The following is a 24039-nucleotide window of genomic DNA, read 5'->3' on the forward strand; positions in this document are numbered from 1 at the left end:
GCCAGATGACAAAGACACTTCTAAAGAACTAAAAGAAAATATTTGCCCACCCAGAATTCTGTAATGAGCAAAAATACAAAATCTTTTCAATAAATGTGCTTGAACAAGTGTATGTTCACAGGCAAAAGAATGAATTTGACCCCTTACCTCATACCAAGCAGGAAAATTAACTTAAAATGTATTGTAGACCTAAATGTAAGAGCTAAAGCTATAAAACTTTTAGAAAAAAAATATGCATAAATCTTAGTGATCTTGGGTTAGGCAATGTTTTCTTAGGTAAGGTACCCAGAGCACAAGTGATTAAAGAAAAAGGAATCATTTGGACTTCAGAAATTTAAAGAACCTTTGTTCTTCAAGGAAAATCTCCAAGGAAATGTAAAAACAGCTCAAGGAATGGGAGAATATATTTGGAAACAATATTTTTAATACGGACACATATAGAATACATAAACAATTCAACAATAAAAAAGATAATGTAGTTTAACAAATAAGGAAAAAAATTGAATAGGCATTACTGGAAAAAAAGATAGTCACTAAATATGCTATAATTAAAAGACAATAGCAATTTTTGTGAGGTTATGGCAAGATCCGAACTCATGAATTGCTAGATAGAAATGGTACAGTTGCTTTAGAAAGCAATTTGGGAGTTCCTCAAAATGTTGAACATAACCATTTAATCCTTGATGTGTGTACCCAAGAGAACTGAAAACATGTCCCCACAAAACCTTAAGTACAAATGCTCATCATACCATTATTCATAATAGCCAAAATGTAGAAACAACCCAAATGTCCATCAACTGATGAATGAGTGAACAAAATGCAGAATTTTACTTAGTTAATAAAAATGAGGTGATGATATTTACCAAATATGAATATATATCGAAAACCTACACCAAGCTAAGAGAGCAGGTCACAAAAGACCACAGATTCTGATTCCAACTATATTTAACTTACAGAATAGGCAAATATATAAAGACAGAAAGTAAATTAATTGTTGCCTGAGGCTAAGGGAGGGAAGGAGAGCATATATGTAATTGTGTGTGTGTTGTTTGACATATATCCAGTTTAATACTACTGCCTATTGATGATCAATTACCTTTACTAACCAATTTAATACTCGAATGCACAGCCATGCAGGTATCTACTAAAAATTGTCTGTTTGGTTGATTGGTTGGTTGTTTTTAAACCCCAAACTGTCAATATTTCTCATGCCCTTGGTCAATTTTTCTCTATCTTGCCAATCTTATGCTATTTTAATTTATCTCCCTTTATAATTATTTTAATATCTCAAAAATAAGCCATCTTAGCTTTTGTATCTTCTTCATACATGTTGACATGACTTTCCTTAAGAACAGATTAATGAATTTAAGAACCAGATTAATATGTTAACTCATGCTTAAGTTTAGTTGAATTGATATCCATGTGTGAAGTGGTATCTTGTGGTATTGATTTGAATTTACCTGAAGACTAGTGATGAACATTTTTTTCATGTACTTATTGACCATTTGTATCTTGTTTGGAGAAATATCTATTTATATCCTTTAGCCATTTATTTTAATTAGTTTTTTTTTATTATTGAGTTGTAATAGTTCTTTATATAATCTGTATTCAGTTTATTGTTAAATTCATGTTTTGCAAATCTTGTATTTTGTTGTATATATTATGTCATCATTTTCCTGATAGCCACCTTTGAAATGCAAAGTTTTAATTCCGGTGGGGTTCAAATTATCTATTTTTTTGTGTGTGTCTGCTTGTGATTTTGGTGTTACAAGCAAGAAAGCATTGATTAATCCAAGATCCTGACTTACTCCCTCACCCCTCTTTTTCCTCTGGGGTTTTTATATGTTTTCCTCTTAAATTTGGGTCTAGAATCCATTTTGCTAACTTCTATATGGTATGAAAAATGGTTCCTACCTAATTCTTTAGCATGCAGATATCCAATTGTTTCAGCATCACTGTTGAAAAGATGATTATTCCCCCATTTAATTGACTTGGCATCTCTGCTGAAAAATACCTTGATTGAAAATATAAGGGTTTATTTCTGGGCAAAGTCCACTCTATTGATCTACACATGTATATGCTTATGTCAGTTGCACACTGTCTTGATTACTTTAGGTTTGTAGTTTAGAAATCAAGGATGTGAGCACTCCAACTTTTTTTTCTTTTTAAGATTGTCTTGGATATCTTAGATCTCCCACATTTCTTGAATTTTGAAATCAACTCTCAATTTCTGCAAAAAAAAGTCTGCTGTGGAATTTTGATAGTAATTTTGTGTTGAATTTGTACGTCAATTTGAGGTATAATGTTACATCAACTATATTAAGGTTTCCAATCCATAAACATAAAATGTCTTTACAATATTTATATCTTATTTAGTTAATTGCAATTAAATGTTTTATAGTTTTATAATTATCAGTATACAAGCTCTATACTTCTTCTGTTAAATATATTTCTTGATATTCTTTTGATGCTATTATAAATAGGATTTTTAAAAATTTCATTGTTTATTACTAGTATATAGATATCAATTGATTTTGAATATTGAACCTTTATCCTGCAACATTGCTAAAGATCTTTGTAGTTTTAGTATTTTTAGCAGATTCCTAGAACTTCTATATATCAGAAAATGTTGTAGGAAATGGATATATTTTAATTTCTTAATTTACAATCTATATGCCTTCTGATTTTTCTTCTTGGATATTTTTCCTGATTAGTACTTGCAATACAATACTGAGTAGAAGTACTCATCGTATATATTCTGACTTGTTCCCTATCTTACAGATTGAGCATTGAGTTTTCATTATTAAGGATGATGTTAACTACAGTTTTTCATAATCCTCTTTATTAGGTTAAGGAAGTTCCACTTCTGTTAATCACTAAGTTTTTTCTTTTTTTAATCAATAAATAAATGTTAGGTTTTCCTGTTCTTTTCTGTGTTTATTGAAATGATCATTTTTTTTCCATCTTCTAGTTTATTACAGTACATTACACTGCTTAATTTCCGGCCTTGCATTTCTGGAAAAAAATACCACTTGGTCCTGGCATATTACATATATGGATTGTTGGTTTATACTTGAATGTTTTTTTCATTGTGACAAAACTAAATAACATAAAAGCACTTTTACTATTTTTAAGTGTGCAGTTCAGTGTCATTAATGTATTCATGTTACTTTACAAACATTACCATCATCCATCCCCAGAAATTTTTCAATTTTCCAAACTGAAACTCTATATTTATTAAAGTTGGCTTCACTGTCGATTTTCATGTAAAAATCTTTTTAAAATTTTGATCTATATTTTGTTTTCTTGCCTGGGCTTTTGGCATCATATCCAAGAAATAATCGCCAAATCCAATGTCAAAAAACATTTCCTCTATATTTTCTTCTAAGTATTGTACAGTTTTTAGTATTATGCCTAGAGAAGTTGAATAATTATGTTGTATAACTGCAAGTAATTTAACATTGTGTGTCAACTATACATACAAAAAATATTTTACAGTGTTTATTTAAATTCCAGTTACTTAACGTACAGTGAAATATTAGTTTCAGGTGTACAATTTAGTGATTCGACACTTACATATAACACCCAGTGCTTATCTAATCTCCTTAATCTCCATCATTTTTAAAGAATAATTGTAGCTCTTACATTTATATCTAATCCATTTTTGTTAATTTTAGAATATCATGTAGGTAAGCATTTCACTTCATTCTTTTGCATGTGTATATACAGCTTTCTTAACACCAATTGTTGAAAAGACTGTCTTTTCCAATTGAATGGTTTGGGTGCCTATCTCAAAAATTATTAGCATATATGGAAGGATTTACTTCTGGGGTCTCTATTAGTGTATAAATATCTGTCTTTGTGTTAATATGCAAATACACATTGTTTTGAATACTGTAGCTTTTGTGGTAAGGTTTGAAATCAGGAAGTATAAAACCTCTAAGTTTGTTATCCATTTTCAAGATTGTTTTTTGTATTTGAGGCACTTGAGATTCCATACAGATTTTAAGATGGACTTTTCTATTTCTGCAGAGACATGTTGGTATTTTGATAAGGTTTGCTTTGGAACAGTAGGTCAGTTTGGGTGATATTGCCATCTTAAATAGTTTATCTTCCAAGCCATAAACATGGGATAACCTTCCACTTGTTGGTGTGTTTCCTTTAATTTTCTTTGGCAACATCTTGTGGGTTTCATTTTACAATTCTTTTCTAGTTAATTTTATTTGTAAGTATTTTTTCTTTTGATACATTGATAAATCAAATATTTTACTTAATTTCCTTTTGAGACTTTCCATTGCTGATGTATAAAAATACAAATGATTTTCATGTGTTAATTTTTTATCCTGAAACTTTGCTGAATTTATTAGTTGTGTGTGTCTATGTGTATATGTGTAAAATCCTTAGGGTTTTCTATCTATATGAAATCATGGGAACTGTGAAGAGAGATAATTTTACTTTTTCTTTTCCAATTTATGTGTTTGTTATTTCTTTTATTTGCTCTTGCTCTAGACTAGGACTTCTACTACATTAAATAAGTAACAAAATCTTACATCCTTGTGTTGCTCCTTGTTGGAGGAAAGGGTTTCAATTTTTCACCATTGAGTGTTGTGTTGTGTTTTTCATAGATGGTCTTTATTATATTGAATATTATATTTCTTTCTACTTCTAGTTGAAGTGTTTTTTATCATTAAAATGTATTGAATTTTTTTTTTTTTTTTGCATCAATTGGCATGATCCTGTGTTTCCTGCCCCCCAGCCCACTTATCCTGCTATTTTGGTGTATAACATTGACTTTTTTTGGTATATTGAATCATCCTTGTATTACAGGAAAATATCTCACTTGGTAAATGAAGTATAATGCTTTTGTTTTTTATTTTCTAAAAAAAATTTAAAAGATTTTATTTATTATATAGAGAGAGCACAAACAGGGGGAGTTGGCAGAGGGTGAGGGAGAAGCAGGCTCTCTGACATAGGGCTCGGTCCCAGGACACTAGTATCATGACCTGAGTCAAAGACAGATGCTTAACTGACTGAGCCACCCAGGCACCCTGAAGTATAAGGCTTTTAATATGCTTTAAAATCCAGTTTACTAGCATTTTGTTGAGGTTTTTAAGTCACTCTCCATAAAGGGCATTAATCTTTGGGTTTTTAAAAAACATTTTTATTTAAATTTCAGTTAACACACAGTATAATATATTAGTTTCAGGTGCACAACATAGTGACTCAACATTTCCATGCAATAACCAGTGGTCATCACAAATGTGCTCCCTAATCCCCATCGCCTATTTAACCTGTCCACCTCCCCACATCCCCTCTGGGAGCCATCAGTTTGTTTTCTATAGTTAAGAGTCTGCTTCTTTGCTTTCCTCTCTTCCCCCACGCCCACCATGTTCACTTGTTTTGTTTCTTAAATTCCATAGATTTTTTGAAGTTTTTATGTCTATATTTGTGAGAGATACTGTTTTAATTTTTTTTCTTTTTTGAAATGGCTTGAGTTGTTTTGATAAGTCATAGTGAATGATGTAATTCATTATTCATATTTTGGGAAAGAATCTGTAATGTATCAGTTGTCTGAAAATTTTGCAGTATTTACCAATGAAGTCATCTGCACTCAGCCTTTTCATTGCAGGAGATTTCCTGATTAATAATTCAAATTCATCAGCTTTGTTGATTTTCTCAAAGAACAAAATTTTGGTTTCATTGATTTTCTGTCATTTGTTTTTTATGTTATTGTTTTCTGCTATAATTCCTATTATTTCTTTCCTTCTGTTTAGAATTCTTTGTTTAGTATCTTAAGATGGAATTCTAGGTTATAAATTTGAAATATTCTTTCCTATTTTCAACATCTACCAATATCAATTTCTAAATGCTGCTTTCAATGTTTCTCATAAATTTTTGTATGTCATGTTTTTATTCCTATTCATTTTGAAATATTTTCTAATTTCCCATGAGATTTGTTTCTTTGGTGCTATGGTTATTTAGGAGTGTGTTTTTAAATAAATTGTCATGTTTGTACATTCCCTAATGCACTTTTATTATTGATTTTTAACTGAATTCCATGATATTCAGAGAACATAATTCATATGATTTCAGTCCTTTTCAATTTCTTTAACTGCCTTGGTCTCACATATGCATGGAGAAGAATATGTATCTTGCTATTGTTGGATAGAATGTTTTACAGATTATGTTAGGTCTAGTTCATTTTTAGTGTTCTAATTTTTTATTTCCTTACTGATCTATTTGTTCTGTCCATTACTGAAAGTTGACAGAAATCTGGCTTTATTTTTGTTTATTCCTTCTGCCAGTTTTTATTTTGTAGATTTTGGAGCTTTTTTCTTAGGGGAAATGTTTAAACTAATATTTTCTTCACAGATTGATTCTCTTATCATTGTAAAAATTTTTTGATTGTCTTTAGTAATTTTTTGTTGTTGTTGTTTAGTGCATTTTGGTGATGTTGGTATAGGCACTCCAGCTTTCTTTGTGTTATTGCTCTGGGTTTTATATTTCTTAGTGATTGTGGATCACTATGTCAGGGGTGACATCTGTGCCTCAGCCTCTTCTACCAAATTCTAAGAGGGTTTTTTCTCCTTTGCCCAGTGTGTACGAGTTGCTCAATTAGTTTTTAGTGTTTTTGAGATGAAATTTTTCCATGTGGAGCTGAAGATCTGGTGTGCCCATGGAAGAGGTTGAGTTCAGAATCTTCCTACGCTGCCATCTTGAATTAGAAACCTTATCTCCATTAGCATTTTAAAGATGTTCCTCTGTTGTCATCTGGTTTCCAAATTTTCTAAAGAAAATCTGTCAAATTGTGTCTCTTTTTTCTGAACCATCAGGATTTTCCCTGTGGGTTTTTTTTTTTTTTTTTAACCAATCTTCATACTATGTTTGGATGTATGTGCTTAATTCTTCTTAATGTTTTGTGAGTTTCTTGGAACTCTGGTGTAAATACTATATTATTATATAGATTTTCTTAAAATTTTAATTTGTATTTAATTATCTCTCCATGAAATTAATTCAATATATTTATTTTTGATACTTGTCTTGCATATTTATATCTTTGTAATTAATTTTCATATATATGTATCATTGTTCTCTTTCTCCACTATTTTAATGTAGGTAGATATCTTTATCTTATTTTTTTCTTGAATGATAAAGACACATTTCTAGTTAACTTTTTTCATTTTTTTCAATTTTTGCCTTTTTGAATGCCTGCTTTCATTCTAAAATGCTTTTTGCATGGATACTATTATTATCCATCTTTTTCTTCTGTTAAGTGTATGAAATGAGAGTGTAATCACTTTAATTATATCAGAAACTGATATGTATTATGCTTTGGTTAGAGTTTAAATAAAGTTCAGTCTGTCTAGTTCACTGTTGTTTCTATGGCATAACTCTTCCGGGTTTTCAACTGAGAGTTGTTACATTTCCTGAGACTCTTTCCCTTAGCAGATACACAACCACAACTCAGAAATGGCAGAAAAATCCACACTGCTTTATGGAAGTCATCTCCTTATATTTTATTTTGTTATTTTTTTAACATTTTTATTTAAAATCAATTAATTAACATATAGTGTATTAGCAGTCTCAGAGGTAGAGTTTAGTGATTCATCAGTTGCATGTAACACCCAGTGCTCATTTTATCAAGTGCCCTCCTTAGTCCCCATCACCCACTTACCCCATTCCCCCATTGATCTCCCCTCCAGGAAGCCTCAGTTTGTTTCCTATAGTTAAGAATCTCTTATGGCTTAATCTCCTGTTCTTCACATGTTTGGAAGCAGAAAGAAAACTTTGAGGGGATAATAAACTATATGTTGAGACTCCTTGGATCTTCAATTTTATTACTATAGCTATAAAGATCTTTCAACTTTGGCTTATTTTTATGTCTACCATCAATGGCCTGGTTCATTAGCTAAACATATAATTATGACTTCTCACACATAACTAGGTTTGCAAATGACCTCCGGGATAAAATGAAGCGCTTATTTTCAGTTCAAGAGACTGTAGGAGTTTCAGCTGAGATCCTGATGTATCTATTGTGATCCTCTTAGGTGTGCTGTTTTTCTTCAGCACCACAATGCAGTGGTTAAATCTTTCTATCAGAGATTTTTGGGATAATCTTTCAACTACAATAGAACTAATGGAAGTTATAAGAAATAAACTGCTCTTTAAGTAGGTTAGTTCTTCTGAGAATTGAACAAATCATGTACGTGGATTGGATAGTGAATATAAAAATTATGACTCCCCAAGATTTTTTGGTCTGAGGAAAATATGATGAAAAAATAAGATATTAATTTCATAGTTTGACTTGAAAAGGCATTTATGCAAAATAGGTTCTTGATCAATAAATCAATTTTTAGATCAATTTTTAGTTTCTTATACATTTATAGATATCTAGACTTACTAAAAATGAGCAAAATAAACTGCACACCATGGTTAAATTTAAGATATCTTTTTGGATAGTAGACAAGAGTGCTTTCAATTTATGAGACTGATGAGTTACCTACTGTACTAACGAGGCAACTTGCTTTCAATTTTTAAATATTTAATTGAAATGATTTTGTGTAATCTTAAATCTAATTTTGTTTTCAACATATTAAGGTCATATTTTCTATAATAAATTGTGAACAATTTCAGAATTTCAAATATACTAATAAATTAATTTAAATTAATATAAGCTTAATATGGCTAACCACACTCTTTTTTTTTTCAGAGTCAGAATTTGCTCCTGAAGAGTGTTATACTCATCTTAATTCTAAGGCTGATATATCTGGGAACTGTGGTTCAACTCCTTCAGGATACATACAGTGTAAAACTCAGTAAGCTTTAAGAAATTTAACTGAGAAATTCTATTTATTGCTTTAAATTAGAAAATAGCACAAGATAATTAAGCATATGGGTAGTCAGAATATTACTTGATCAAAAAGTGAGACGATAAATCATAAATGTCTTTAATGTAGAATATTTGTACTGCTCCTTCCCATATAGTCACTTATCCCTTATACCTTCCCACTTCGTGTTTGATTTATATTGGTGCACTGAAAACATTGGTTAAGTGGACGTAACCAATTAAAACTTAAAATTCTTATTTTGCATACTGTCACTTTAATTTTACAAAAGATGAGCATTCTTACAGTGATTAAATGGAAATGCATGAATTTTTACTATCCAGTAAGTAAAGCACTAGGTTTAAAACATGTGCTCTATAGCCATACATCTTTGTTTCAAATACTAATCCCACTGCTTACCTTCTTGTGTGATAATGTGCATCATTTTTCTGATATGTAAAATATGAATATTAATTCCACTAACACCATTGGGCTAATGCCAGTATGGAATTTAGATACTCTATTGAAAATATTTAGAGTGGGACTGACACCCAGTATGCACTGTAGGAGAGTTAATTATTAAATCTTATAATTAATATATATATATTAGATCTAGAATGTTACTGTTTTTATAATATTTTATTTTGATATGATTTCAAAATTGGTTTGATAGTAAAAGTTCTGTAAAACACTTCCAGTTTGCATGAATAGTACAGATTCCCCATATATTTTTATCCAGGTTTACCAATTGTTTACATTTTCTCCATTTGTTTTATTTATCCTTCTGTTTTTTCCAACTTTCCTCTTATGTCATCAAAATGATTTTCCTAAACCATTTGAAAGAATATTGAAAACTATCCTCCTTTACCTCTAAATAAATCATGTGTCTTTCCTGAGAATAAAGATATTTTCTTACATAACTATATTGTAGCTATAAAACATGGTTCGTATTAAAACTTCTTTCATTGTCTCAGTAAAATATTTAGACTTATTTTGCCTTTTTCAGGAACTAATCCAGTCATATATTTGCATTTAGTCATAATGTATTTTTAAGCTTTAATCTAGAATTTTTTTTGTTGTTTTAATTTTTTTCTTTTCCATGGTTCTTTTTTTTTTTTTAATGCTATGGAGTAATTGTTTTAAAGATTTCCCTCAATTTGGTTTTGATGGATATTTTTCATAATTAAACTCAAATTAAGCATTTTGGCATTCTTACTACTGAAGTGATGTATGTCTTGGTGCAATTTTTAAAGGGTACATGACATTTTTTCTCAATCTTAGATATTTTAGGTTAAATTATATTGAGACCATGGACATACTCTGTTCCCTTTCAAACTTAGACTCACTAGGTTTAAAATCCATTGCTGATTTCTAACTCCATTATTGACTCTGCCTTTAAATTAGAAATGTACTGTAGGAAGTATTCCCTTCACTATATTTATTTATTTGTTTATGTATTTATTTATGTCAGTTCAGACTCAGCAATTGTTATTTTATTCAATAGCATAGAATACATTATTATTATTACTTATGTCAATTCTTTTTCAAATGTATCAATTTGGCTACTGAGAGTCTCTTATTTGGCCACAGTGTTCTCATTTTCAAAAGTGTATATGATTCTTCAAGAACTTCCACATTTTTCTAGCACAAAGTGTTCTAAGCTCCTGTTTTACCCCTATTCTGGATTCAGCTATTTATCCAAGTAGCTCATATACCTTTGAGTAGAGAAGAATATTTAAAAAATAAATATTTGGACACCAGTGTGCTTATTTCCTCTGTCTTTCATTACCTCTAAGCCTTCTTCGTCAACAGAGCTAGAACATACATGTAATATATGCACATACATGTATCACACAATTACTTATATGTTCATGTATCTCTGTATTTAAAACATGAACTCAAAGAAATAATTTTATTTTTGATTAAACACCACAAAGTACTTATAATCTTATATATGAATAAGCAAGACTGGAGAGAAGTTAAAGTTGTAACTGATAATGAGTAACAGTCACTCATATTAGTTAGCTAAGAGGGATGTTTGGTAGTTTTGTTGTTTGGGCAACATTTATAGCTTGTCTCTCCATATTCAAGACAGAACTTATGGAACAGATTTGTCTTTTTCTTGATCCTTTATGGTCACAGAGTGACGTGGCTTAAAGTTAATATTCCCAAAATTGCTTATATTCAACAGTTACTCATGATGATCTAGCTATAAGTGCAAGTCAGTCTCTAACAGCTCTCATGTCTTGCTGTTAATACTTACACCTGAATGTCAAAAGCTGTTTTCTCTTTTCCATTTTCCTTTTTTGCCCCAAAGCAGAAAAGTTCAGGCCATAGGAAATTGCTCTAAGATATCTCTATTTTCATCATTGCTAAGATTTTGCTGATTAGGATGTTATTTTTAGAACATGTTGTATATATTTTTTTGGTCTTTGTCTCCCTTCCCACTTTTGGTGCAGGACAATTTGTTGAATCCTCTGATATATCAGTGGGTGTGTGGCATTTGAGACCTCCAAAACTATTCATAAGCCAAATAAAAATTTTATGGTATAACATCTACTATAAATAGATGTTCACATTGTCCACCAGAGAAGAATGTGAGATTTCATTAAAATACTGCATATACCTTAAAAAACATAGTGATAACTCTACAAGATATAATTCATCTACTTTTGTTAATCTAACTTAAGCTCTTAAAATCTTAATTTTTTAAGTTTTTATTTAAATTCTAGTAAACATACAGTATATTAGTTTTCGGTATACAGTTTAGTGATTCAACCATATATACAACACCTGATGCTCATCACAAGAGCACTCCTTAATCCCCATCACGTATTTAACCCATCTCCCTCCACCCACCTCTCCTCTGGTAACCATCACTTTCTTCTATAATTAAGAGTCTGTTTCTTGGTTTCTCTCTCTCTCTCTCCTTTCCCCTATACTCATATGCTTTGCTTCTTAATTTGCATATATACGTTAAATCATATGGTCTTTGTCTTTTGCTGATTGACTTCTTTCACCTAGCCCAATACTCTAGCTTGATCCACATTATTGCAAATGACAAGATTTCATTCTTTCTTATGGCTTAGTAATATTTTCCATTATATACAGATATCACTTATTCTTTACCCATTCATTAGTCAGTGGATCTTATACCATTTCCATGGTTTGGCTACTGTAGGTAATGCTGTTGACAACATAGGGGTGCAAGCATGCCTTCAAATCAGTATTTTTTGTATCCTTAGGGTAAATACGAAATAGTGCAGTTGCTGGATCATAACTTAACTTTTTGAGGAACTTCTACACTGTTTTCCGGAGGCTTGTACCAGTCTGCATTCCCACCAACAGTGCAAGAGGTTCCCCTTTCTACATATCCTCACCATAACCCATTATTTCTTGGGTAATTGACTTTAGCCATTCTGACAGATATGAGGTGACATCTCACTGTATTTCCTTGATGATCAGTGATGTGAAGCATCTTTTCACATGTTTGTTAGCCATCTATATGTCCTCTTTGGAAAAATGTTTATTCGTGTCTTCTGTCCATTTCTTAACTGGTTTATTTGTTTTTTGAGTGTTGAGTTATATCAGTCCTTTATATATTTTGGATACTAACCCTTTATGGATATATGCAAATATTTTTTCCCATTCTGCAGGTTGCCTTTTAGTTTTGTTGATGGTTTCCTTCACTAGGCAGAAGCCTCCATAGTTTGTTTTTTGTTTTTGTTTTTGTTTTGTATTGTTTTGATTTTGTTCCCCTTGCTCAGGAGACATATGTAGTTAGAGGTTGCTATAGTCAGTGTCAAAGAGGTTACCACCTATTTTCTTCTCAGGATTTTTATATTCCTGTCTCACATTTAGGTTTTTCAACCACTTTGTATTTTTGTGTATCATGTAAGAAAATGGTCCACTTTCATTTATCTGCATGTTGCTGTCCAGTTTTCCCCAACACCATTCCTTAACAAAACTGTCTTTTTCCCATTGGATATTCCTTCCTGCTTTGTTGAAGATTAATTGACCATGTAGTCGTGGGTTCATTTCTGGGTTTCTATTCTGTTTTATTAATTTATGTATGTATTTTTGTGCCAGTACCGTACTGTTTTGATTACTACAGCTTCATAATATAATTTGAAGTCCAGGATTGTGATGCATCCTGCTTTTCTCTTTCAAGTTTGCTTAGGCTATTTGGGGTCTTTTGTGATTCCATACAGATTTTAGGATTGTTTGTTCTAGTTCTGTGAAAAATGCTGATGGTATTTTGATAGAGATTGCATTGAATGTGTAGATTGCTTTGGGTAATATGGACATTTTAACAATATTTGTTCTTCCAATCCATGAGCATGGAATAACTTTCTTTGTGTCATCTTTAATTTCTTTCATCAGTGTTTATATTATAGTTTTAGAGTACAGACCTTTTACCTCTTTGTTTAAGATTATTCCTAGGTTTATTATTATTAGGTTTATTCCTGTTGTTTTTGGTGCAATTTATATGGGATTGATTCCTTAATTTCTTAATTTCTTTTTCTGCTGCTTCATTATTTTTGTATAGAAATGTGGGGGTGCCTGGGTGGCTCAGTGGGGTTAAGCTGCTGCCTTCAGCTCAGGTCATGATCTCAGGGTCCTAGGATCGAGTCCCACATCGGGCTGTCTGCTCAGCAGGGAGCTTGCTTCCCTCTCTCTCTCTGCCTGCCTCTCTATCTACTTGTGATCTCTCTCTGTAGAATAAATAAATAAAATCTAAAAAAAAAATAGAAATGTGACAGATTTCTGTACCTTGATTTTGTATCATGTGATTTTACTGAATTTGTGTATTGGAACTATCAGTTTTTTGGAGTCTCTGGTCTTTTCTATACATCATCATGTCATCCGCAAATAGTTAAAGTTTTATTTCTTCCTTGCTGATTTAGATGCCTTTTCTTTGTTTCTCTCTCTCGCTTGCTCTTTCATTTCTTTTCTTCTTCTCCTTCTTCTATGCTCTGATTGCTGTGGCTGGGCTTCCAGTACTACATCAAATAACTGTGTTGAGAGTGGACATGCCTGTTTTGTTCCTGACTGTAGAAAAGAAAAGGTCTTAGTTTTTCCCCATTGAGGATTTTATTAACTGTGGGTTTTTCATAAATGACCTTGATTATATTGAGGTATGTTCCCTCTATCCCTATTTTGTTGTGGGTTTTTATCATGAATGGATGTTGTAGTTTGTTGAAATTTTTTTTTCTGCATCTATTGAAATGGGCATATGGTTCTTTTCCTTTCTTTTATTAATGTGGTGTTTTACATTGATTTTTCACTTTCTGTTAATATTTGTGCAGAATTATGTTTTCTTTGTTCATTTCATAGAATTTATCACTAGAATCATGTGGCTTTGGGCTTTACTTTGTAATTGGGGAGCACATTTACATTTTAGGCAAATTTAAAGTTCCCACTGGTGTTACTTCTCATCAGTACTTCTCAGGTCCCTCTGGCACATGAAATGCAGCCTCCCTGTCAGCTAGGGATGTGATATGAGGAGAGTTTATCACCACCCTTTATGGAACTATTGTTTCCAGGATCATGCCTTTAATTTCTGTCTGATCTGTCATTAACCCTAATTGGGACCTCAATCTTGGGCTCATGGTGCTACTGGTTTTACATTCTTTTCTGACCTTATTGGCTACTTTCATTCAAAGCGTTGATAGGTGTTTGTTGTTGTTGTTGTTGTTTGTTCTCTTCACCAAACTAGAACCACTCCTCTGACATTTAATTTAAAGGTTTTCATGGCCACCCATGCCCTGGTAAATAGCAGCATCAACTGGGAGAGGACTTAGGAGCAGACTCAGCAAAAAAGATCATACCTCCCACTATTCTTGATTTTATGGCAGCTTTTCATAAATGATTTCCACTTTTTTTTTTTTGTTTTGATCAGATTTTATAGCCTTGAAGTGGTAGTTTTGACAAATTTGACCAGTTTTATATTTGTTTTTGGGGTAGATGATTTAAATATATCTTCTCCCTTTCTCTTATAGCCTTCTCATTTACATTTATCAGCACAATGTTTTTGGTTTTGTGTCTAAATTATCACAAAATCTAGCAATGAGCTATGATAAATACTGTTGTCTAACTAGGACTAAAAAGAGACTTCCTCAATCTGATAAAATTATATACATTTTGTACTTCTGCAAAACTTCCACTTAGATTAAGTTTCTTTCAGTGTGAAGAACTTGGTTTATATTTTCTTTAGTTCAGGACTGCTGGTGATAAATTTTCTTAATTATTGTCTGAAAATGCCATGTTTCATTTTGAAAGATATTTTCTCTGCATATAGAGTGGGAAGACAATTTGTTTCTTTTATGAATCTTCCATTCAGTAATCTTTTGGTCATTATTTTTCTTGGAAAGTCTATCTTAAATTTTATTATTGCTCTTTTGCTTTTAATACTTTTTTATATTCTCATTACAATATCACTTTTTCTGTGATATCTTTCATGGTTTTATTTTAGTATTTATTATATAATGCTTTTTGAATGTGAATCTCACATTCTTGTTTATTTGGAACCCATAATTCTGAGAGTAGGTGCTATGTTTGAACAGGGAAAAGAAAATTCAATGAGGCTGGTAATTAGATTAACTTTATCAATTTTTAAAAATGGAGTAAGTTTGGAATTGCTTATCCTTAAAAATTGAAAAAAAAAAAAAAAGAGTGATGGAATTGTTACCAAGAAAGTGATCAGGTGAACTGTGAAGTAGTTAAAAATTATTAAATTGTTATTTTTAACAATGCAGTCAAGATATTTATACTTTTTCTGTTATTTTATAATTAATTGCATGCATCTTTTTGCACGCCTTAAATGCTTTACTTAAATATTTTTGCTTTATAAATGATATTACAATATCTTTTTGTTAAAGTCTAATGATTTCAATTATTCATAAATTTTAGGGATTTGCTGTGTGGAAAATTAATATGTCTACATAAAAATGAAGAAATAGTAAAAATTCCAAATGCCACTACTATTTATGCCAATATAAATGGATTCCTCTGTGTTGCTTTGGATTTTCCAGATGGTGTTAGTAATGGTGAAATGATGTGGGTAAAAGAAGGAACTATTTGTGGTGTTAATAAGGTATGTGGCCTTTGTTCCCAAATGAATTCCTAATATTTACTTTATTTTATTCCTAACATTTTAAAGTCTATTTTCAAATATATGTTTAAAATTTTTCTCATAATTTAATTGCACATTTGATTTCAAAAATAAAAAAAGAAACTTTAAAAATAAGAAAAAAATTTAAATTTTCATTCACACACAGATTATTTTTCTATAAATATTTTATTGGCTATTTCATATATTTTTCATGGAAATTATGTATATTTGTTGAATATATTGCCTGTGAAATCCTTTTTCTATAGATTGTCTCTAGAAATTTCTGTTCTATATTCTATGTTACTCTTGGGTTCTGTCTTCTTTTATAGAGCTCCCCCTTAGTATTTCTTGTAGTGCCAGAGTGGTGGTCACAAACTCTTTTAAACTTAGCCAGTCTTGGAAGATCTTTATGTCTATATCCATTTTGAATGTCAACCTTGCTGGATAAAGTATTCTTGACTGCATATTCTTCTCATTTAGTGTCCTGAATATGTCTTGCCAGCCCTTTCTGGCTTGCCAGGTACTATGGACAGTTCTGACATTATTCTGATGGACCTTCCTCTGTATGTAAGGAATCTCTTCCCCCTGGCTGCCCTTAGGACTTCTTGTCTAAAATTATTCATGAATTTCACAATCAAGTGTCTGGAGGTCTTTCTAGAGTCATTGATCTTGGGGGGTTCCTTTTGCCTCTAGGACACAAACACTTGTTCCCTTCCCCAAACTGGGGAAACTTTCATCCAGAATTTGTTCAACTATATCTTCTAGTCTTCTTTCTTTCTCCACTCGCTCAGGGATCCCAATAATTTTGAAACTGGAATGTTTCATGGCATCATTTATTTCCCAAATTCTGCTCTTGTGGCTTCTAAACTGTTTGTTCCAGGCCTCCTCCTGATCCTTCTTATCTATCCATTGGTCTTCTAGATCACTAATTCTATCTTCTGCCTTGGTTACCCTAGCTGTTAGAGTATTTAGATTAGATTGGATCTCATTGATAGCATTTTTAACTTCTTCCAGGTCAGCCTTCACTTCTGCCCTTAGAGATTCTATGTTGTCACTAATGTTTTTTCCCAATCTAGCCATTGCCTGGATAACTGTTACCTTGAATTCCCTTTCTGACTTATTGTTTATGTCCATATCCAGTAGTTCTGTGGCAGAGGGCACAGTCTCTGAATTTTTCCTCTGTTGGATATTCCTTCTCCTAGTCATTTTGGTGAGAGGTGGTCGAGGGATGTATTGCTGTATATATCAACCACAATCCAGGCAAGGGCACCCTGGAAATTTTCAGAGCAATTAGAAGTCACCACCAAAAAGAAAGAAAAATGAAAAAAGCGAAAGAGAAAAAGAAAAGAGAGAAAACCCAGTCAAAATGAACTCCCAAAGTAAGATTTATATTGGATTTATTATGGAATACGTTGTATTAAACCTCTAGTTGTAATTGCAAGTAGGCTAAAAAAATTAAGAGAATAAGAATTGTGAGAACGAATTTAAAAAAAGTTGTATTTATGAAATATACAATACTGGGAGCTTAATATGTTGTTTTTCAATGATATTGGGGTTTTATAGTTTTATGGGGACCCTGTGGTGGCTGTCCTCTCATTCTTTTGGCTTGTCTTCTGTGGGGGGGCCTGCTGCATTGTTCTTCCGACAATCTTGCTTGGGTTGAGTCCTCCTGCAGGTTATCAAGGGACTGGGCTCTGTGGAAACTGATTTTTCAGGCTTTTGTTCTGTGGGTTTTTTTTGTTTTTTGGTGGATTTTTGTGGCTTTTCAGAGGGTCAGAGCAAAGAAAGAATTTGCACCCAGATCTCCACCTCGAAGAGAAGCTTCAGACTGTTCCTCACTTGGTGATCCAGAACACACAGACTCCCCCTCTGCAAACTCCTCTGAACAACGCAACCTCCCACAGGTGGTGCACACCCCAGCCACCGTCCAGTGGGTCTGGGGAGCCTGCTTCTGGTGGCTGCCTTTGCAGGGACTGCTGTCTGGAATCCAGGCCACGCCAGGTACTCCCAGTCCAGGGGTCATACATGTCACAGAAGGCTGTCACAGTGGGATCCCAACCAGAGATCATTCAGGGTTCTCTCTGGCACAGGCTGGGAGTGTTCAGACCCTGCGGCTGTGATCCTAGAGACCGCAGTCTGGCGTCCACACCATGCTGTCTAAGGTGGGGGCAGGAGTCCGCCCAGCCTGAGCAGTGGTGCAAGCAGCGGGAAACCCCTGGCTCAGGGACCACGGACTTGAGGTTCTGCATGGGTGTTTCTCTCTGGCATGGGTGATCACTGGCAGTGACCGTCCTGGGAATGTGATCTTAGGCCCCTGCCTGTGACCACCTGATCCCACCAGTTTCCCCTTAAGATCTTTTGTTCTTTTTGAGTGCTTTTAGCCATACACTGGCTAATTAACAAAAGTTAATTCTGGTCCCCAATCACAGGGCACTTTTGTATTGGTGTATTACTTTCCAATGGGTCACTTCTGGTGGCTCCCTCCCCCTTCAGTTTATCCTCCAATATCAGTCGGAGTGTTCCCACTCCAATTTACCTCTCCACTGATGTCTTTTGTCTCCATAGAGATCCAGAAGTGTATAATCTTACATCAGGCTGATTTCATGGGTGTTCAGAGAGTTCTGGTAGATATTCAGCTCACTTTAGGGGACCAGTTGAAATAGGGTCTCCTACTTCTCCACCATCTTGCCCCTCCTCCCCAAATTGCTTTTTTTATTATAATAAATGAATTTCAATTTTTTTCTGTCTACATTAATTTGACTTATCTTGCATTTTATTTACATTTAATCACATTATAGTGTGTATTAAATAAATATTCTGCTTTCCCACCGCCCTTTCAACCATGGAGAATAATTCAATTTGTTTAGACTGTATATTCCCCATATATTAACAAATCGTATATTGTCTTTTAGGATGCCCTTGTTTGCTATAAATACCAGTATATACTGTTCTCACAATATGAGTTTAGTGACTGTATTTCCTATCTTAGTTTTTAAAACACCAAATATAAAATACGTACTACTTTTTGTGGTAAAACATGCATAGCTTAAAATTTACCCCCTTAATCATTTTCAAGTGTGCAGTTCAGGAGCACAAGTCCATTCACATTGTTGTGCAACTACCATTACTATTCATCTCCAGAAAATTTTTATCATTATAAACTGAAACTCTGTAAACGTTAAACTATAACACTCCAATGAGCCTTCCCCACAGCCCTGATAACCACTATTCTACTTTCTATCTTTATAAATTTGCATATTCTAGGTACCTAATCCAAGTAGAATCATACACTATTTATCCTTTTGAGTCTGATTTATTTTACCTGACATAATGTTTTCAAAATCATCCGTTTTGTTGCTTTATCAAAATTTCATTCCTTTTTAAGTCTGAATAATATTCCATTGCATGTTTAGAGCATATGTTGCTTATCCTTTTATATATAAATGGATATTTGGTTTGTTTCATTTTTGACTGTTGTAAAAAAGGTTTCTACCTCTTTTGGTGTACAAATCTCTGTTCAGATTTTGATTGTTTTGTTTATATTGTTTTGTTTTGATTATAGACCTAAAGGAATTTCTGGATCATATGACAATTCTGTTTAACTTTTGAGGAACTCCCAAACCATTTTCTGCTACTTTACATTTCTGCCACCAATGCACAAGGGTTGCAATGACTTTACATTCTCACCAACATTTGTTCTTTTCAGTTTTTTATAATAGCCATTTTAATAAGTATGAAGTAGTACTTCATTATCATTTTTATTCATTAATGGTTAGTGATGTTGAGCATCTCTCTATATATTGGATATTTGCATATCTTCTTAGAGAAATGTTTATTCCCAATCTTTCCTCATTTAAAAAAAATTGAATTTTGAGAGTTTTAGTAATTCTTTTTATTTTCTAAATATTAATCTTAATCAGATATATGATTTGAAAATATTTTCTCCCAATCCATGGGATTCTTTTAACAGTTGATAGTGTGATTTAATACACAAAAGTTTTTAATTTAGATGAAATCCAATTTATCTATTTTTTTTCTTTTTGCCTGTGCTTTTTGTGCCATATTCAAGATATCATTGCTAAACCCAATATCGTGAAATTTTCCCCAGTATTTTTTGAGGAGTTTTATAGTTTTAGTACTGATGTTTGGGCCTAGAATACATTTATAGTTAGTTTTATTTATGGTGTAGGGTAAAGGTCCTCGTTCATTTATTTTTTATGTGGACATCCAGTTTTTCCAGCATCACTTATTAAATAGACTAATTTTTGCCCCATTGAATTTCTGTGGCAGCCTTACTGAAAGTCATTTGACCATATAGCCAAGACTTTATGTCTGGACTCTTAATTCCTTTCTATTGGTCTATATGGCTGTCTTTGTCAGTACTACATTTTATTGATTACACAACTTTTTATTAAATTTGAATGATCTTTTTAACTATTTGTGGTCCTTTGATGCTATAATAATTTTTATTTATTTATTTTTTTTATTTTTTATTTTTTATTTTTTTAAAGATTTTATTTATTATTTGACAGAGAGAAATCACAAGTAGTCGGAGAGGCAGGCAGAGAGAGAGAGGGAAGCAGGCTCCCTGCTGAGCAGAGAGCCCGATGCGGGACTCGATCCCAGGACCCTGAGATCATGACCTGAGCCGAAGGCAGCGGCTTAACCCACTGAGCCACCCAGGCGCCCCTATAATAATTTTTAGAATGAGTTTTCCTATTTCTGAAACACAGATAAACAAAAACCCAAGGGATTTTTATAAGGATTGCTTTGAATCTGCATTTCACTTTAAGTAAGTAGTATTGACACCCTAACCATACAAGTCTTCCAATTATTGAATATGGAATACATTTCCACTTGTGTCTTTAATAATTTTCATCAGAGTTTTGTAGTTTTCAGTGTATGTCTTTTATATCCTTGATTAAGTTTATTCCTAAGTATTTTATGCTTGTTGATATTATAAATGGAACTGATAATTTCATTTCCTTTTCAGAAAGTTTACCCTTTGTGTGTAGAAATGCATCCAATTTTTATGTCTTGATTTTGTATCCTGAAACTTTGCTGAACTTCTTTATTAGTTCTAATATTGTGTGTCTCTCTGTGTGTAGTATTTATGGTTTTCTACAAATATGATAATGTTATTTGGAAAAAGATGATTATGCTCTTTTCTTCCCAACTGGGATACTTTTATTTCTTTTTATTGTTCTAGATAGAATTTCCACTCCCAAGTTGAACAGAAGTCATGAAAACAGTCATCTTTGTTTTGTTCCAGATCTTAAAGAAAAAATTTTAACTCATCATTGAGTGTTATGTTAGCTCTCTCTCTCTGTCTGTCTCTCACTGTGTATGTGTGTGTGTGTGTGTGTGTGTGTGTTTTATTTACCAATTTCATCCATCCACCTCTGATAACCCATCAGTCTTTTCTCTATAGTTGAGTCTATTTTTTCAGTTTGCCTTTTTTGTTGTTGTTTCTTAAATTCCACTTATGGTATTCCACTTATGGTGAAACCATATGGTATTGTCTTTCTCTGACTGACTTATATACTCAGCATCATACTCTCTAATCCATGTTTTTGCAAATGACATGATTTTGTTCTTTTTATGGCTGATATTCTAGTATATAAATATACCACATATTCATTATCCATTCATCCATTGATGGACATTTGGGCTCTTTCTAAGATTTGGCTATTGTAAATAATGCTGCAATAAACATAGGGGACATACATCTTTTCGAATTAGTGCTTTTGTATTCTTTGAGTAAATATCCAGTAGTGAAATTGCTGAATAATATGGTAGTTCTAGTTTTAATTTTTTGAGGAAACTCCATACTATTTTCCATGGTGGCTCTGTTAGTTTGCATTCCTGCCACCAGTGCACAAGCATTCCTTTTTCTTCACATCCTCATAGATACTTGTTTCTTGAGTTTTTAAAAATGATTTTATTTATTATTTGACAGAGAGAGAGAGAGATCACAAGTAGGCAGGGAGACAAGTGGGGGGGGGGGGGAAGCAGTCTCCCTGCTGAGCAGAAAGCCTGATGTGGTGCTCAAGCCCACGACCCTGAGATCATGACCTGAGCCAAAGTCAGAGGTTTAACCCACTGAGTCACTCAGGCGCCCCTGTTTCTTGTGTTTCTGTGCTCCCTGTTTCTGACACATCTGAGGTGATATCTCATTGTGGTTTTGATTTGCATTTCTCTGATGATGGGTGATGTTGAAAATCTTTTAGTGTTTCTCTTGACCACCTGAATGTCTTCTTTGAATAAATGTTCATGTTTTCTGCAAATTCTCTAATAGGATTATTTGTTTTCGTGGTATTGAATTATATAAGTTCTTTATCTATTTCTGTACTAATCTTTTATGGATGCCATTTTTTGTCTTTTTGCATGCAACTGTTCAGTTCTAACAGCAGTTGTTGAATATACTTTTTTTTCCCATTGCATATTCCTGCATCCTTTGTTGAAGATTAATTGACCATATAATCATGGGTTTATTTCTGGGCTCTCTGTTCCATTGATCTCTGTGTCTATTTTTGTGCAAGTGCCATTCTCTTTTGATCACTACAGCTTTGTGATATATTTTGAAATCTGGAATTGTGAGAGCTCCAGTTTTATTCTTGTTTTACTTCTTTTTAGTGGACTGTACAGAAAATATTTAATATGAACATTTTTTCTTTATTTACCTAGACTGTAGGAGTTAAACAGAACATCTTTCAGATGTATTTTTTAAAAGATTTTATTTATTTATTTGAGTGCGAGAGAGAGAGAGAGAGAGAGAGAGAAAGAAAGACCAGGAGCAGGATGGAAAGGTAGAGGGAGAAGCAGACTCCCTCTGAAAAGGGAGCCCAATGCAGGACTCAATCCCAGGATCCTGGGATTGTGACCTGAGCAGAAGGCAGATACTTAACCAACTGAGATACCAGGTACCTCTCAGATATATTTTAAGCATCTACATTTTGTTTTGAGATATGGATTCCCATTTTTATTAAACCTGAATTACTATTAAATCACCAGTACTATTGAAGCAAACTTCTAATTTTTCCCCAGAATTAATTCTTGTATTCACACAATTGCCAGGTCAACTTGAAGTAACCTTTTAAGATGATTAAAGTACACGACTCCATCCCACTCACTCACCCTATAACTCAATTCTAGCATATTCCACCTATGTGATTTATTTTCTTAAAAAAAAAAAAAGGCTCTTAACTTACTTGATGATATAGCTTTTTTAAACTCTATACCCAATGTGGGCTTGAACTCAGGACCCCCAAGGTCAAGAGTCATATGATTTACCCACAGAGCCAGCCAGTGCCCCTTGATATAACTTACTACCTTTAGTATAAAATCTCTTCTCCACCTAGAGGGCAAAGAATAAGTCTTCATCATTAGCCATAAATGCTCAAAAATATTCTAATTATTGTTAAATAGAACATAATTATAATAGATAGTGTTTGTTGCATATTTATTATGGGCCCCACTGTATAAATAGGCTATTTCCTTTAACTATCAACAATTCTTTTTTTTTTTTTTTTTTACTATCAACAATTCTAAGAGGTAAATACTGATATTAGAGGAAGATCAAACTTAAGGAGGCTATTTATGTGCTCCAAAACACACAGCTGGCAATTAAATGAAATGTGACTAGAACCAAGGTCCATCTGCTTCCAAAGCCCTGCGGTTAACTACCACACCAATATTCCCAAACTTGTTTGATCCTTAAGAATCACCTGAAGCTCCACTCACAAAAACAGATTCCCAGGCACCATCTCAGACCTAAGGAATCAAAATCTCCAGAGGTTATAATTTTGCTTTTCAAGGTTTCTTTGGATATTTGGGGTCATTTATGGTTCCATACAAATTTTAGTATTATTCTAGTTCTGTGAAAAATGCCATTGGTATTTTTCTTTAGAGAGAGAGAGAGAGAATGAGAAGGGAGGAATAAAGGAAGAAGGAAAGAGAACTCTTAAGCAGGCTCCACACTCAGTGCAGAGCCTGACCTCGGGGCTCAATCTCATGACCAGAGATCTGAGCCAAAATCAAGAGTTGGTTGCTTAGCCAGCTGAGTCACACAGGCAACCTACATTTTGTTGGTGTTTTGAT

At 33.0% G+C, this 24039-nt stretch overlaps 1 protein-coding gene across 1 annotated transcript in view; it reads left to right on the top strand.

The window, feature by feature from the left end:
- ADAM2 (ADAM metallopeptidase domain 2) overlaps positions 1–24039 on the top strand; it is a 170542-nt gene that overhangs the window by 123950 nt on the left and 22553 nt on the right. Inside the window, exons 14-15 of the mRNA XM_059384218.1 lie at positions 8711–8816; positions 15738–15921. Of these exons, the coding sequence (XP_059240201.1) occupies positions 8711–8816; positions 15738–15921 (290 nt within the window). The remainder of the gene's footprint in view (positions 1–8710; positions 8817–15737; positions 15922–24039) is intronic.

The sequence above is a fragment of the Mustela nigripes genome, chromosome 18 (assembly GCF_022355385.1).
Source record: "Mustela nigripes isolate SB6536 chromosome 18, MUSNIG.SB6536, whole genome shotgun sequence".
Classification (NCBI taxonomy): Eukaryota; Metazoa; Chordata; class Mammalia; order Carnivora; family Mustelidae; genus Mustela; species Mustela nigripes.